The sequence below is a fragment of the Takifugu flavidus genome, chromosome 5 (genome assembly GCF_003711565.1).
Source record: "Takifugu flavidus isolate HTHZ2018 chromosome 5, ASM371156v2, whole genome shotgun sequence".
Classification (NCBI taxonomy): domain Eukaryota; kingdom Metazoa; phylum Chordata; class Actinopteri; order Tetraodontiformes; family Tetraodontidae; genus Takifugu; species Takifugu flavidus.
The window spans coordinates 10,344,614-10,360,873 of NC_079524.1; the positions used below are offsets into that span (position 1 = coordinate 10,344,614).

At 46.7% G+C, this 16,260-nt stretch overlaps 1 protein-coding gene across 7 annotated transcripts in view; it reads right to left on the bottom strand.

Moving 5' to 3' along the window:
* The window catches only part of cux2b (cut-like homeobox 2b), a 67,719-nt gene that overhangs the window by 7,073 nt on the left and 44,386 nt on the right, over positions 1–16,260 (bottom strand). For all 7 annotated transcript variants that reach the window (XM_057031785.1, XM_057031789.1, XM_057031788.1 and 4 more), the window contains 12 exons: positions 12,832–12,910; positions 6,135–6,275; positions 5,779–5,935; positions 5,512–5,588; positions 5,197–5,263; positions 3,035–3,083; positions 2,317–2,418; positions 1,942–2,133; positions 1,814–1,872; positions 1,676–1,724; positions 1,404–1,503; positions 178–807 (listed from right to left, as the gene is read on the bottom strand). In XM_057031785.1, the coding sequence (XP_056887765.1) occupies positions 178–807; positions 1,404–1,503; positions 1,676–1,724; positions 1,814–1,872; positions 1,942–2,133; positions 2,317–2,418; positions 3,035–3,083; positions 5,197–5,263; positions 5,512–5,588; positions 5,779–5,935; positions 6,135–6,275; positions 12,832–12,910 (1,702 nt within the window). The remainder of the gene's footprint in view (positions 1–177; positions 808–1,403; positions 1,504–1,675; positions 1,725–1,813; positions 1,873–1,941; positions 2,134–2,316; positions 2,419–3,034; positions 3,084–5,196; positions 5,264–5,511; positions 5,589–5,778; positions 5,936–6,134; positions 6,276–12,831; positions 12,911–16,260) is intronic.

The window sequence follows — 16,260 nt, forward strand, 5'->3', positions numbered from 1 at the left end:
AGCTCACCTGTGACTATGTATTTCTATAACATGTTATGCAGTCTTGGTTACCTGTGTTTATGTCTGTGTTTTAGCACAAACCCAAGCGAACATTATTTCCCTGTTGTTTGTGCTTAATTTTTTGAATCATGTATTTTTTCATTAATGCAATGGTGGAATGAGTCTTTTTCTGCTCACCTCTCTGGCGGACCTGGATGGTTCTGAGAGCCAGGATGTTCTGCTCATCAGAGAGGAACTGCTTCATCTTAATGAAAGGCTCTTTGCCTTTCACAGTCAGCTTCCTCCAGGGTTTGGGCCGTGCCAGAATTTCACTAACCGAGCCTTGAGAGAGCCCCAGCACATAATGGCCAAACACACGCTGGCCGATGTTATGCTTCAACAGCTGCTCCTTCACCTGGAAGGCTATCTCCGCCGTGTCCACCTGGTCCTCGTCCCCCGCCGTGGAGCTGCCGCTTTCCGACTGGTCGCTGGGCAAGCCAGCGTCCATGCTGCCCACCCCTGCCGACACGTGTGCGCCCGACATCAGGGCGACTTTGGATGTGTAGAGGGCGGTGGGAAAGGCCACGAGGCCCTCCTTCTTAAAGTGAGTAGAGAGGAGATGCTTGTGAAGAATGTGGTCTCCAGACAGTCTGTCCACAGAGCACGGGGACACAGAGAAGGGACGCGGTAGATCCTGACTGGAGGACGAGCCATCCAAGGTGGGGGGGCCTGGGCTGGCAGAGGTACGGCCGTCCATGTGAGAGGAGGATGAGTGGGAGGCAGGCGGCCTGCCCATCTCTCTACCTGAATCCTCAGTCTGGTCATCATCTGCTGACACAGTTCACAGTTCAATAATCACAATTCGTGTCTGCAGAAAGACTCAAAAATATTCCATCCATCTATTCCATGCTTGAAAAATCTCGATCAATAACCAAGTTGAACGGGTTTCCTCTCGAGTCCGACAATAGACTCTAAAATCTTTCACCCGGCGTCTTTGCAGTTCCAAGGACACAATCTAACATTCTGACCTTCTAAGGCGAGTTATGATGTGAATTCATGTCACTGAGGAGGAACCGGCACTTCTATGCTGTAGTGGCGATACATAAATCAGCTGTGTCAAAGCGATTTAGTGTGACCTCAGAATAGAGGCGGAGGATTAAAGTCAGAGTCAGCTAAAACGCAGACATCTGGGTGTTCGTGCACTGCAGGGTGACCTGCAGCGCAGCTAAATCCTGTCTGGCTACAGTGAAGCCTGAAAGATTTATCAGCTATTGTCATAGTTTCTTTCATTTGAATAACAAATCACTCCAAGTTTTAAAAGAAAGGACATCACAGGCTGTGAAAACCAGAATTTTAATTTACTGAACGAGACCAATGAGGCTGAGAAAAGAAAGAAAATGAAGCTTGAAAGACATTTAGTTTACCAGTGCTCTGCAAAATGCGTGCCTTGTCCATCAGGTATTTGTGAGATGTGAAAAATGTGTCTTTATCCAGCAGAAGAGCCTCCGCAGCCTTGGCAGGATCCTGTGCACATAAACACACAAACGTTGTTAATTTTTAATCAATCAATCACAGCGGGTCTGGATGTCTTTATAATAGGTAACAATCAGTGAAGCATTCAATGGCCCTGCTAGAGTTTTTCTTCTCTGACACAAAAGGAACTTCGAAAAACAAACGGGGGGCGGAGCAGAAATACCTGGGATGAGGTGCCGTTTGCTGAAGAAAGCCTCAGGGCCTTTAGGATGCTAAACACACAAACACCCACAGAAGTCAATTTTTTAAATTCACATTATTGTGAAGAGCTACTCGTTCTGTTTTGCAGAAAAATCGTCACCTGAGTTCAGTTTTAATCTCTTCATAATCCACCTGGGACTGCAGTTTAGCTTCTAATCTCTGAAAAGGAAGGTTTGAATTAGCAGTTTTCTGACAAGAGTTTGTAGCTTCTTCGGAGGCGTCGTTCACCTCAATCGCTTCTGTCTTATAGGCCAGTTGGCGTTCCAGGTCTGAGATCTGATTGGCCGAGGCCTCTTGAATTTCCTGTAGCGTGAACTGCAGCCGCTGAATGTTCTCCAGGAGACGGAGGATTTCCCGATCTTTAGCCAGCAGGGCAGCCTCGAGGGAGGAGACCGACAACTCGGCTTTCTCGCTCTTCTCCTTAGAAACAGTCAGATTGTGAGGACAGGAGTGAAGAAAGATGGCATTTGATGGAAATGACATGACAGATATTCACAATGTGGGCAGAATTGTGGCAGCAGGTGCACTGAAAACGCCACCAGTTAATACCAAAAGTTTACAGTTGAGTTATGTCTGAGGGAGGAAGCAACGATTTATTCTTACTCTGCTAGCGCCCTCTGCTGGAAGGCAGTTGTCTGTGACGCTGTGGCCGCTGCTGAGCTGCTCCTTTAACCTCTCCACTTCCCTCTGGGCCACTTCAGCTCTCTGTGTGCACACATGAAACCACAGACTTACAGGTTTGTTACACCAGCCACATCAATGGATTAATGAGATGATCAGGCTGAAAGCGAATACAAGTAGACTTTGAAACGTTAGAGCTAGGTGAAACCCCTCTTGAACTCCCCCCCCCCTTCCCCAACCGAGCAGACAAGCGCAGCCAAAGTTTAATCTGGCGGGGGCAGGGAGCCGGTCTGGTTTAATCCCCCAACTATTTACCTAGTCATTCACACTCATCCTACTAATTAATGATTAATTTTGAGAGCATTTAACCAGAAGGAAAGAAAGGGAAAAGCGAGCTAAAAGCAGGATGGGGGCAGCTTCACTAGAAAGGGAAGCAATCAAGACAGCCAGATAACTCAGAGCCCCGCATGGCTCCGCTCTGCAGTCTCGTGCTCACTGCTGAGCGGAGCCATGCTGTCCACCGATGGGGGCTCAGGTTTAAGCTCGCTAATCATGCACTCAGGGGATGGGAGGAGGTAGGAAGTGGGAGGCGAGTACAGGATGGAGGGAGCCTAATTAAAGCCAAGGCTTGATTACACGAATGATTACCTTAACGAAGGAACGTCCCAATCAGATAAGTGCAGAGGAAGACTGTACTCACCTGTTTTGCCTTCTCAAGATTCACCGTGATGGCGTCGACCTCTTCTGCCCTGAAACACACGCAGAAATTAAAGTCAGTTAATTAAAATTACAACCAAGAAAATACACACAATTTCTATTACTCTTAATACATTTAAGAACCTTTAATTTATGAAAAAGTTGCGACCAATGACCTTTCAATAATTGACTGAAGACAAAAAGTGGCAGGTTTGCTGCTCTTGTCCCTTTTAACTCCAAATCAATGAAGCGCTCGCAGCTCTATAAAGGCTTAAGTGTCCAAAACACAAAGAACGCACACAAAGGATAGTGAAATATGGGCACCTCTACGTTTAAAGCCCAGTTAATCCCTCACTGAGTTGGTTAAATGGTCATGTTTACATTTTGAGCTATACCTGGTGTTCTAAATCTAGGTTTGCTCAGATGTCAGAAAGCTGTCAAGCGTAGCATCCCTGCTAAGGAACAGTCAACGTGGACTTGAATGGTTCTGTTAGTCTTGAGAATCAGTTGTTGCTGCTACAGTCATGGACTGTTCCACACAAAAGGTGAGAGCACGTTGGGGTTCTTTGCTCTTGTGCTCAAGAAACATATCGCATGTTTTACCTTCTACTGGCCGCTATGTTTATATACCACCATGTAAATGTAGTCAGAATTAAGGGAATTAAATTAGGGAATTAAAAAGTTTAACATATAGACTCTTGGTCATTTGCCAGGTCGCTCCTATCTGTGACCAAGTCTACGAGTGAATCCTCAAACTCCAACTTACCTTCATACATCTAAGATTCAGTTTAAACAGAAGCTCAGTGGGATTATTCATGAGGTTTGTTTGAAGCTCAACAGTTCATTTTGCACACGTGGGACCTGATTTTCAGAAGGTAGAGGGGGAATGAATTAACGAGGAGGCCGTGTTTGATTTAAATAAGCATATATATGACCAAAGTTTCAGGTCACACTGGTCTAAGTTACCAAAGAAGAACTTATAACAATCCAAATGAAACCAACTACGACCTGCTGAACATTCATTCTTGGCTGTTTGAGCTTCAGTGTTTGTGTGTTAAGATACAGAAAAGAAATCCAACTATAAGCTATTAATGGCGGTTCCTGTCATCAGGTTCAACGCTGGTTTCTGAGCATCCAAGTCATCTCCCATCGATCAGTGAGGTCAGGACAGACGGAGCAGACACCTGTTACTCTGCTGTCTGCTCCACGTTAATGAACTTGTGCAGAACGGAAAATGTTTTGTATCGATTACCTGCTCGGCCACTCAGGTCCGAGCAGAAAAATCGTCTTTCTTATCAGAACTGGGGAAAGTGTTGGTGAGCGAGACAGAGGGCCAGGGTCGGGGAGGGATACAGGCGGCCCCAGCTCTGAGGTCAGCGCAGGAAGTGTGAGCCTGAGTGCTCCAACACACCAACACACCAACACACACACACACACACACACACTGTCTGCAGCAGCGAAATGTCTCAGATCCAGCAAAATGGATGGCAGTGGGTCTAGAAACATCAGCTCAATTGTGCAATGGATTAAGCCTGGGAGAAAATCCATTAGCGGCGGCTGACTGTGCTCTGGAGCACAACCCAAACAAAGGAGTGTTTACTTTGAATGTCTATCGACATCCATCATACGAGCTCAGATTCATTTCAAGCGCGGAGTGGATACATTGCGCTCAAAGACCAGGACAAGGTAGAGTGTTTTCTGAAGCAATCTTTAAATGGAACAATTCTTCTTGAGGGCTGTCAAGGCCCAGCTGCTAGTGAAGGCAAACACAGCCCTCTTTCATCGACCTGCATTAGTGGCTGAGTCACTCTCACTCTCCAGTGGCACAATGGCATTCCTCCACCCTGCACCTGACATGAGTTCATGTAGGCAAAAGAATAGAGAGCGAGCCAGGGTGAAGCAGGGACCCCGACACCACCGGGGGCGCTGCACGCGTTTGGGTTTTTTTGTTTTGATGCTCTCATTATTTTTGAGCTCCTTAATTCACCTCTACACACCACCTGGAAATCTTGTGACCTTATAAATATCCCACTTCTTTAAAAGATAGTTTTGTTTCCCACTTTTCAGTTTTTAAACTGGCCACGTTCATATTTAAATGTTTGCACAACTTTCTTCAAATCCATATGACTTGTTCAAACTGCAAACGGGCGAGCTCGGTGGACTCACCTGGTGGTCATGTCCCGGTTATATTTGCACCGCAGGTCCAGCAGCTCCGTCTGTGCGCTCTTCAATGCTGACGGAGATAAAAGAAAAAGCTCCACGCGTCAGTGTTCACGTTGATTAATTCCATTCACTGGGCACGCATTCAGCTGCTATATGTGTTTACAGTTCCCCCTTATAAATGTGTTTCTTCTACCTTTAATCAACAAAGCAGCAGCATAATGCCCAAGTTTCAGCAGGGGCACCGCGCAGCTATTCCACTGGCACTTTAATAAATTCCAAATTAAATACAAGTGCAACTGTAGTCTTTACAGCACTTACATGAATGCAAAACCTTGATCTTCTCCTCGGCCTCTGAAAGCCTGCCAGTTAAAGTAACATCGGCACTCTCGTCCTCTCTGGAAAAAAAACACCATATCAGTAACATCACAGCCGCACGTTTACGGATGAAGAGTGAGCTCTGCTTTAACTGTTTGATAAAGAACATCACAGTTCTGCTGTAATGGACCCTCTGATTTATTACTGATGAATTACAACTGATTGCTAATGGCCACCTTGTCAGGCCAAAAGCAGGTCACTCATTCTCACCCTTGGCCTTCAGCTTGGTCTTGGTGGTTCTGGTGAGGGGGGCCTGCGGCCCCAGGGGCCAGTGTGCTGTTGGGGGTCATCAAGGAGGCTGGAGAGATGGAATCTGGGTTCTTCTTCTCTGCCACCCTTGAGACGGTTGGACTGTCTTTGGAGTTCTCTGTGGGGATGGAAGAGGGTTATGAACAGGAAGACATGGTTTATGATGTTCTTTAGCTTTACAGGAAGTAAGTTTTCATTTGTACCACTCGGCCTTGCTCAACACAAACACAGGGCCATTGCCGTGGTTACCTCGCAATGCCATCGAAATAAGAATGACACCAGACAAAAACAGCGATCATGTGCTTCTGTTCCCAGACCTGTCCTGTCAAGGCACTCCAGGTGTTTCTTCCAGTGCCCGCTGATCTCCCGCACCAGAGCCTCGCTGTCTGCGGCTGAACTCTGAAGCTGCTGCAGCCTCCCCTCCAGAGTGTGTGAGGCCTCGAGCACAGGAGCTGGATCTGTGAAAAGACAAACACAAGTTTATACACTCTTGGTTTAAAAAAAAAAAAAGTGAGAGAGCCAAATAGCTGTTTTACTGTGCACAGCGCCTGTTAAGAACAGACGTTTTCAGCATCACAGTTTCAATACCGGAGTATTCCACTGAGATTTCCTCCCGAAGAGTGACTCTAAGACTCCTGCCACCCTCCCCCACCCTACAAGACGCTCTGATGTCTTTGAAAAATTCACTGGCTGGACCTAATGACACACGACCCATTCCCATGGACGGAAATGTGATCTAATGAGGCTTCTCCCTGCCTGATGAATGGTAAAGAAGCAGACTAATGTCTGTGTGACAGACTTGAGTGCCAAGTATACACCTTGGCAAAAGTGTAGAAAAACCCTCCTACTGAAAAGGGGGTTAAAAAAAGTGGGATTCTTTAGCACAACAGAGGAGCTGTTTTGCAATGCATGCGCGGCAGCACCGGGCCCATGGGGCCAACTAGGAGGCTGTTTCTCAGCTAACAAGTCTCCTCTGTATCATTTGATCATTTAAATTATTATGCCAGGAATTCTCAGGAGGCAGCTCGGCACTCCACATCACAGGGCTGTTTTTAATCTTCCCCTTCCCTTTCTTCCCCTCCCGAAAAGTTCAACAGCTCAGAGAGAGAGAGCTGCTCCTGTTGTGTACCTGCGTGCCGAACACCAAAGGAGGTGACTTCTAGTGCCAAAGCACAGAGAAGGAAGCTCTGGGGAGCTCCTTGACAAGGAGGGAGGCAAGATGTAGAGCCACTTGCACACGCGCACACACACACACACACACACACACACACACACACACACACGCACAAACACACAGATACATACAGCGCTTCAAAAATCTAAAAAGAGGAGGAAAATCGCTGCTTTGCTGCACAAACTTTTGCAGCTTTTATCCATTCATCTTAGACTTCAGTATGGAACCCAATTGGATCCCATCTTCATTTCAGTATGGGCACCGACTGAAGTGACTTTTCATAAGAAGTTGGGAGCCACAGACGTTTAAACTTTGGCAGATGCCGCAGACAGAATGCAAACTCCGAGGGCTTGGAAAAAATAAATAAATGCTCATCAGAGGACAGAAAACTTCTGCAACGTGCAATTTGCTGAAACCCTGGCCGTATGTTGCAGCTCGCCATATCCGAATTTTCATCAGACAAACATTTTGGGCCATTTAATTGATTGGGCTATTTTTCCCAGGACCGTTTACAGTCAAACATTGTCTGCATTCATTGTTACACCAGCTGTGGAGATATTGCATCAGTCACAAGGGACATCACTATTAAGAGCACAGCTCTTCTAAGACAAACAGGATGACTTAAAGCACTGCTATTCCATCGACCCACTGTCACAGAAATCACTTTATCAGCCTCTTTCCCATATATCCTTTCAACTTTTAATGATCAAAGGACAGAGATTATAGTAAGGGATCTCTCACACGCCGACAAGTCAGGATTATCAATCAGAGGCAGGGGAGTAAAGAAAAGTCAAATTTAAAGTGAAGGGATATAACTTAAGTCTACATACAAAATTAACCCCCGTCAAAGTAGGGAGGAAGAGACGCTCCCCTTGGGCCCCAGATCAGAAGCAGAGTCCAGAAAGCCTGCTGAAATCTCTGGAAAAATAGAGCTCACTAATTGATGCGGATAGTAGGAAGCACCAGAACTTTTTTTACAGCACAGCTCTGAGGATAATTCTTTCAAATTAAAATAGGAAAAGGTGTCAGCGAAAACATGACCAGTACAGATTAAACAGCAGAATTGACCTTATCAGAAGATGCACTTCTTTCGTTCTAGGGTTTGCACGATTTGACCAGATGTAAAAACTTATTGGAAGGAGTTATAACGTTGTTGTGTCACTGGTACCAATTTAAAGTGCATTTAGAACACGAACACAATTTCATAGCGTATCCATGGTGACTTTTAAGACGCATGGATGATCAAGGACTCTGGCTGTAAATAAACTGGATAAAAGCTCGGCAGTTAAGTGCGTGAGGCGAACACAAAAAGGGTGCAACAAGTGTTTTTTTCCCATCAGTTTAGTGAGGGACACACTGATCTTCACACTGATGTCAGCCTTCTCAAAGTTAAAAAGATGCAACTTGAACTGTGCCAGAATTAGAAGTTAAGATAAAACTAAAAGCTCACAGATGCCACAGCAAGTTTTGTTTTTCTCCTTCTCGGCCGCATTGATGTTAAGTTTCATCACCTTGGCTGAGCTGTAATGAGGCTGCCACCCTGTAGCTGCTTCCTTGTGGTCACCGTGTTGCCGTTTCACTGTTATTGCACATCTGAAGAAAGATCTTTTGCAGCCCGGGCGAGTACCGGAGGGCCAACAGCTCAGCGGACCAACGGCACCCAGGTTCAGGACGTGTATGTGGGTGGGGGTGGGAGGACAAGGGTGGCGTGTGCCAAGACAAGCAGGTGTGTTGGGGCGGTCCGTCTTGGCCCTGTCAGCGATACACCATCATTAGGCGGTGTGGGCACAGCAGGGTGCACCATTACGTCTCCCTGGGCCCTGTGTAATTACGCTCTGACATAATTAACCCAGCAAGCCCATTAGCCAAGCATTGGCTGGCTGAAGAGAGGGAAAAAATGCTATAATTATTTGTTGTGTGCATGTTAATGAGGCCAGCTGTGTTCCCATCATACAACACGAACAAATTAATTTACAAGGCTGTGCTCCAAGGTTTTTTTCCTTTTCATTCAAAACAGTCTTGTTTTTTTTCCCCCTCCCTCTGAGTGGACTTCAAGGTCCACAAAAACATGTGCCGCCGCCGCTGCTGCAACAAACAGCAAGACTGCTGTAATATTGTTGTCAAGAAGAAAAACTAGGTTGAAGGAGAGCAGAGCTTTCACCTTCAAAAACAATGTGATACCAGGTATGTAGGATAAACTGCTGCCTCTTTCCTCACCTGTCAACGATCAGTTTTAAGTGTAATAAAACATAAAGTCTGTGCAACAAATTCATAAACAAGCCTTTAGTGCTTGTGGTGCCTTTTAAAACATTTGATATTTAGACAGCGGAGCGAAGTCTCGCTTTACCTTGATGTAGCAAGGTAGGTAGAGGGAGTGAGAAAAGGAGTGGAATGAAGAGGAGTTGTGGGAAGCGGCATCTATTTTGTGAAAGGAAAACAAAGCTGAAAAGGAAAAGTCAACTTTTTCTTTTTCATTGCTGCTCTGAGCCTTTGAGTAACTGACTGAAGGACTGAGAAGCAATGACATCAATACCGACATGTTTTAAAAGTCAGAACAAAGAGTGAAGCCGCGGCGAGATAGCGTTCAATTCCGACACGAGGTTGAAAAAAAGAGGAGCGCCGATCACGATCTAAACCTCACATAACTTGGTACAAAGAATAAAATGACCTTCTGTGGGTTGTTTATGAGACATGTAATACAAATCCCCATTAATTAACCTTGTCAAATATACCAGCCTGTTGTTTTTTTACATTTTTGAATCCCATGGTAAACTCTTAGGTGCTCACAGGCACACACCAACATTCCTCCACACACACACACACACACACACGGAACTGCTGTCTTTTAAAAGCACACTCTGGGGTCTGCTATTCCACAGGGATCAGTTGAAAAGGCCCGACTCCTTTATGAACATAATGCATTATTAAGCACCTCAAACATCTCCTGGGCCTTTGTTTATTACTGCTCTTATTAATCACTTGTGCATAATCTCTTCCCGCCCAGAGAGCTTTCATTTTCCATCAGCTCCTACACATTTCCAGACTCAGAAAAGCCCTATTTTCCTCTTCGCTCTCTTCATGAATACAAGTACGCAGCTGGAGAATATAAAGCCTGTTTTCTGTACCTTGCAACCCTCTCTTGATAGCTCTTATAAATTGAATGACTACTATACTTTGTGCTTCTGAGTGAATTACTAAGGTCACTGTGTTCTGTTCTGATAATCTCATGGCCCACGGAAATGTACAGAGTGAATACGTAAGGCACTTACAACCATCTCAAATCACGGACCGTTTGATAATGTGCCTGAGAGCGGCACCTGCCCTCCTCTGCAGTACCGCTGACCACCACTAGCGAGCACTGTCTGCCCTCTTTTAGACACAGTCACAGGACTGGTGCGCGTACGCGCGCACGCACTTAGAGGGGTGTATTCAAATCAGAATCTTCACAAACTCTCAGTGAGCTCCCCACTTAGATGAAAGGAGCAGTGTTCTAAAGGAGAGCGAGTGGGGTGGATCCTGGGGGATGAGAGTGTGTACTGAGAGGAGGCAAGGAAGAGCAAACACCTGGAGCGTCAGACTCAGGGCTACGCCCCTGGCGAAGGAGCCTTCGCATCTCTCACAGAAACGGCAAAGCAAGCCAATGTTCAAACGCCACCCTATCCACAAATGAAGTCAGCCGCCTCGGTGGGAATCCGACGAACCCAGGCCGAGGCGTCGTCATTGTTTTTTTTTAGCATTCAATGATTGGATTTGTGTTTATCTGCACTGATCAAAAACAGGGTTGCGCTGATACAAACTTTGTTAGAGAAGCACTGTTAACAGCCCCTCTTTCATGTCCCCAGACTGGGTGGGAGTCACAGTGCACAGCATGGGGAGGTGTCACAGGCAAATCAAAACATAGCACGCTAATGAAACACTCCAGCTGATTGACGTCTCAGCTTAGGGGCCTCATAAAAGTGCGAGAGGAAAGAAAAAAACCCCACTTCCATCACTTTCATCAGAAACTCATCCCTGTTCAAAGTTCGCTGATATATTCCAGCCGCATCTGAACATTTGCTCGACTGAAAAGAGCAAGATTGTTGCCACAAACGCAACCTATTTGTATTCAATAGTGGGCATGTCAAAGTGGATAAACGATAGGTGACCAGATGTTAATGATGGCCACATACAACAGGTCATATATTGAGCTGCTGCCGCACGTGCTCCTCCCCCGATTCCTTGTCCTCCTCTTGCATTCATTAACTCTTCTCCCAGTCTACTCTGATTGGACTAAACACTGCATTAGCACACAAATGAGCACGCACATGCACGCACAGTGTGGGGGAGAGACAGACGGGGGCAGGGGGGGCTTATGAATGAAATAATATAAGAGGGTAAAAAAGTCCTGCAATGAATAGTAATAACTGCATTAAGATTAACGAGCATGGCATGTAAGGAATAATTGCGTCTGTCAAAAGATTAAAAATACATGAGCTGTAGCATTTGTTGGGGGGGACTGGCGGGGGCAGCTCGGTGTTATGTTTGAGGGGCAGAGAGAAATGGAGTGGGGCCACAGCCAAATGACTGTCCTCTGGTGTACCAGGAGTCATCCATTCCAGCGAGGGGTGGGCAAGAGAAGGGTGGATGTGACCTTGGACACCTGATGGCAAGATGGATGGTGACAAACAGGCACAGATACAGTATGACTTCCTCACAGATGGCAGAAACTGCGAGGGCCCCGACGCATCTGAAATTCCCTCACTGGCTGCATTTTTATTTATTTACAATGATCACTTAATGGCTCATTTATTTATCCAACCTTTTACATTTTCTGATTCTCTGTGTTTATGATTAAAAAAAAATCCCAATAAGATACTTCTGGGCTTGATTTGAGGCCTTGATACCATATGAAAGGTGGAGGTCATAAATCAAACCGAATGCAGCTTCAAAGAAAGGTGTGTCCTATCATGGAAACAATTCAAGAGCCCCTCCACGCGCGCGCGCCCGTGTGTGTGGGTGCGTGCATGCGTGGTTGTGCAGTATCAACCACATAACATCAAGGAAAAATGGAGACTTTTAAAAGTCAGTTGCTGCCGTCACCATTTCTCTGACGCAGCCTTTTATCTGGAATTCATTGAATCTGTAAACAGCATCCTCTACTCCTGCCACAAGTGTTCCTCTGATCTCGACTGGGATCGGGCTGCATTTTGTCTCCCGCAATAGAGTGTAATACAGTAAAGCGCTCTGGCATGGAAGAAACATTAGAATAAAGACACAGTACGTCTTCCCAGCGCTCTGATTTACCGTCGTTGCCCCTCGCTCCTTTTCCCCCCACTGACCTCATCAGGCCTGAGTTCCACATGAAGCCAGGCTTGAGTTGGGATTTTAATTGGCCCTCCACAATCAACAGCAGAGCTCCTCGAGGATGTGCTCACTCCTCAGTCAGTCTACACTCAAGGACCAGTGCTGGGTTTTGAAGTGGTCTCACGCAGAGTTTTGGAAACCACTCTGAGAGCGCAGACTTTGAAAAATGGATAAGAGCCACAGGACTTTGCGATTTTATGTATCTTACATCCGTGTGCAGCTGCATCATATCCACTTAAAGCCAGGAAATTACAATTTTGTCTGTGTACGCCGCTTCATATATACATCGTACACGGCTGTGTGAATGCTCATAATGCTGGTTCAGGGATATGGATCATGGTTTGATGGGGAAATAATCTCCAGGGAGTCATCTTTGAAGGTGAGAGTACAATAATTCAGTGGGGGATGATAATTCAGGAAGTAAAGCATATGAGTGTGGTGGATAAATTGCTGTTGTTTGTGAAGATGCACATCTCTGATCTTAGTGGGAGACTCACCTGGGGCCTCGATAAGCTGTTTGTAGATTCCAAGGAATGCAGACTCGGCCTCCTTACTGCGCTTGTTCAGAGCAACCACCTGCAGGGGAGAAGGCACCATTAAGTGAACAGCAGCGGCGAGAACGTCTAACTTACAAGGTTCAGCATATTCACAATGCTGCCAGTAAAATGGGGGGTTTTGCACAAAGAAGAAAAAGCTTATAATCTTAAACAGCTAACAACGGATCAATAGAAGTCAGAGCAAAGGTCAACCTCACAGCATCTGTCCAATAAATGAAACAACCACTTCCTGTTTGCCCTGTGCATGGTATGTTGCAGATTTTGTTCAGTCTTTCTACATCTAGGAAAAAACCCAATGTGCAGCCGTCTCCTTCCTGTTTACATGATGCAAAATGACATTTGGCCTTTGAGAGGTAGACGTGTAGGAGAAAGCTCGTTGATGACTGTGGCCTCCGTTTCCAGCAGCACTCAGCACCTGCTAGCCTTCACTCTGCGGGTGATGCAAACCAATTAACGATTCATTAGGAGGGACAAAGAAAGCAAATTAGCCACCACCTGGCCCCCATGGAGAGGGCACCTGCACAAGTGGGTATGTGGGTTACCGCTCTGAGCTTCGCCCAGCCCCCCACCCTCCCAGGACCTGGGGCCTGACTTTGGGCATTCTATGTTGGAATGATTGTAATCTGTTGTTTCTGTCAGTGTGGATTACAGCCTCCGCTGCAGCAGCTTAATGGACTCCACCACGGAAGGTCAGGTATGTAGGCTGGCTCCTGCTTCACTGGTATCACTGGACATCTCTGCAAACTTAAAGGAGGTGTCGGTGCTGCTTAGTGGTTGTTAATAAGGTGTGTGGAAAAACACCAAGGGCCACAGAGCCTTTGATTTACTGGAAATAGCTGGTGGGCTCCCTGGGGAGGCATAAAAACTGCACCATGTTTTAAGAAATATCATAAAGATCAAGCAAATCCATCTGTCCGTCCTCTAAAACCCTCCATATCACTCCCACTCGGAGCAGCTTGGAGGAGTTCATGGAAAATGGAAAAGGCTGGAGCCCAATCAATACAGATGCAATAGTGGCCAGCTCTCAGCAGGCTCGCTTCAACGCCGCGCTGCCATTTCTCAGCGATAGCCCCCTTTAAGCCCTTACCACCGGCAGCACCAGCAGCCTTCTTCCTGGACGTTACGTTTCACCTGGCACGATTGTGCACAAACAGCTGAGGTGTCAAACACAGTTTCCAGCTCCCTACGTGCGAGTCAGGAGCACTTTAAACATCAGTCAGAGCTGCCGCCCATCGAAAAGCACATTCTGTGAGATGAAACCACCACAGCAGAGGCGGCGCTGCCGCGCCACCTGTGGGTTGTCCTGCTTTGCTTTAAATGGCACAAGACTTTAAAAAGGGCATATGAAAAGCACGTCGGTCCACAAAGGCAGCCCCGAGACATGGGGAGAGTGAGGGTCTCCTGGCCCTCCATCATTCTTTTACAAGGGAACACGTAGATTATCTCCACAATCACACCATTAACCTGCCTACAGATGCTCGCAGGGACATCAATCACACGCCTGCCTGACGCCTTCTCATGTTAGTGCCCGCTGTGTGTACAGATGCAACCCTCCTCCTTGACAATCCACCCTTTCTACGGCGAAGGTACGCATCATGAGATCAGCGAGCTGTCCTCGTCCACAGTGGATTCTGGAGCCTGGTGTCTCACAGGCAGCGCGACTGTTAAACACCCTCTCTGTGGACGCTGGGCGCGGTGGTGGTTGGATGACGCTACAGTCTGTTTTCACTGTGATAAAGGACTCTGACGCTACGTGAACGGCCCCGGCCACAGGTTGATTTTAAAAGCAGGAGGAATAGCGGGAGAGGGACGAAGAAAAAAGGCACTGCGCCATGACTCTTCATGCAGCAGCAAGAGTGGGCAGAACACAGCCGCTGGGATGAGGCTGCTGGGAAATACTTACTGATAAGACTATGAGAATGCTTACAGTAGCCGCTGGTGAGAGAGAACGAGCAAGCATGCGCTGAGCAGAGAGACACAAATGGGACAGAACAAATAGAGGGAGAAGAATGATGAGCTACTGAGAGAGACAACGGAAAAGAGAGGTTCCCATAAAGAGCGCAATTAGCAATTATGCAGTCGTCAATTACAATTATCACAACTGGTGATTATGCAATTATCACTCCAAATCATCATTTTCCCCTTCTGCCTTACCAGTTTGCCACCCCCTGTGATTTGGTTGTTTTGAGGAACAGGCGGCGATGATGCAGGTGATTAGAGTGTGTGACTATGATGAGTTTGTTGGGTGGGTGTCGAGCCAAGGCAGAAAAGCACGTGCGTGTGCTTGTGCGCCCGGTTCCCTGATACACTATTCCCTCCTAAAGGTGACTGTGGTTGGCGACGCTGGGTAGGTGTTTGGGGACAGCAAATGCATGGTTCCACGGTCCCTGAGGCCTCTAAATTACCTGTCATCTTTCTCATGATGCAAAGGTCAGCGCACAATCATCGGGAGTCCAACCTACAGTGCTGCTCACCGAGAACCGGTCCAGCCCACAGGCTGACAGGATGTCACAACAACCCCAATTCCGCTCCATGCTTATTAGAACAGAACAGTGGGAAGCCCACTGCCACTGCAACACTGCTTGTCACAACACTTTCCAGAGGAATTCGCTGGGTTCCTGGCAACAGCTCTGTGTTGGTGCAAGTGTTGGGCAAACAAGGTAGCATACGCATTATTACTATCCACTATTAATGTAGTAATGTTTTTTTTTTTTTTTAAAGAAAAGCTAGCCATTCCATGGTATATCACCATTGTGGGAGTCTTTTTTAAATCACCATTGAACATGTCAACCAGAATTCTGGTTCCATTGTATTTATTATGGCCCTAAAAACATTTATCAACATGTTACGTCGATTAACGGATCTTAATGTCCTGCATTAAGGTCCTGTACAAATCAATATAAAAAGTCCAACACCCCCCCCTCCAAATAAAGCTGGAATTTATCTGAATCCAGCTCCTTAATGATGTCTGCTTAATGGCCGAGCGCCATGGAGAAGCCCGCATCGCTCATGCCAGTCATGACTCAGATGTTTCAATACCGCAAGCTGGAAAATTGCTGCCGGTACATTTGACCGTTAAGTTAAAAAACAAACGGAAAACCTCGCTTTAGTCGCAGGGAAAGCAGAATATTGTGGCGCCGCCACGCAGCACATTTGCGGCCGTCACTGCTGTCATGTAGGTTCGGAGGAGGTGTACGGGGAAGAGAGATGAGCTGGTGAGGAGTGACTGATGAGTGGGAGGAGGAGAGGGGGCAGAGGTAGACGCCGCTGCACTACAGTCTGGACAGCAGAGCGCCCGTGCACACACACACGTGTGCGCCGACGCACGCACTTGAACTTGCGAAGCACGCAAACTTCATTTCACGCTCG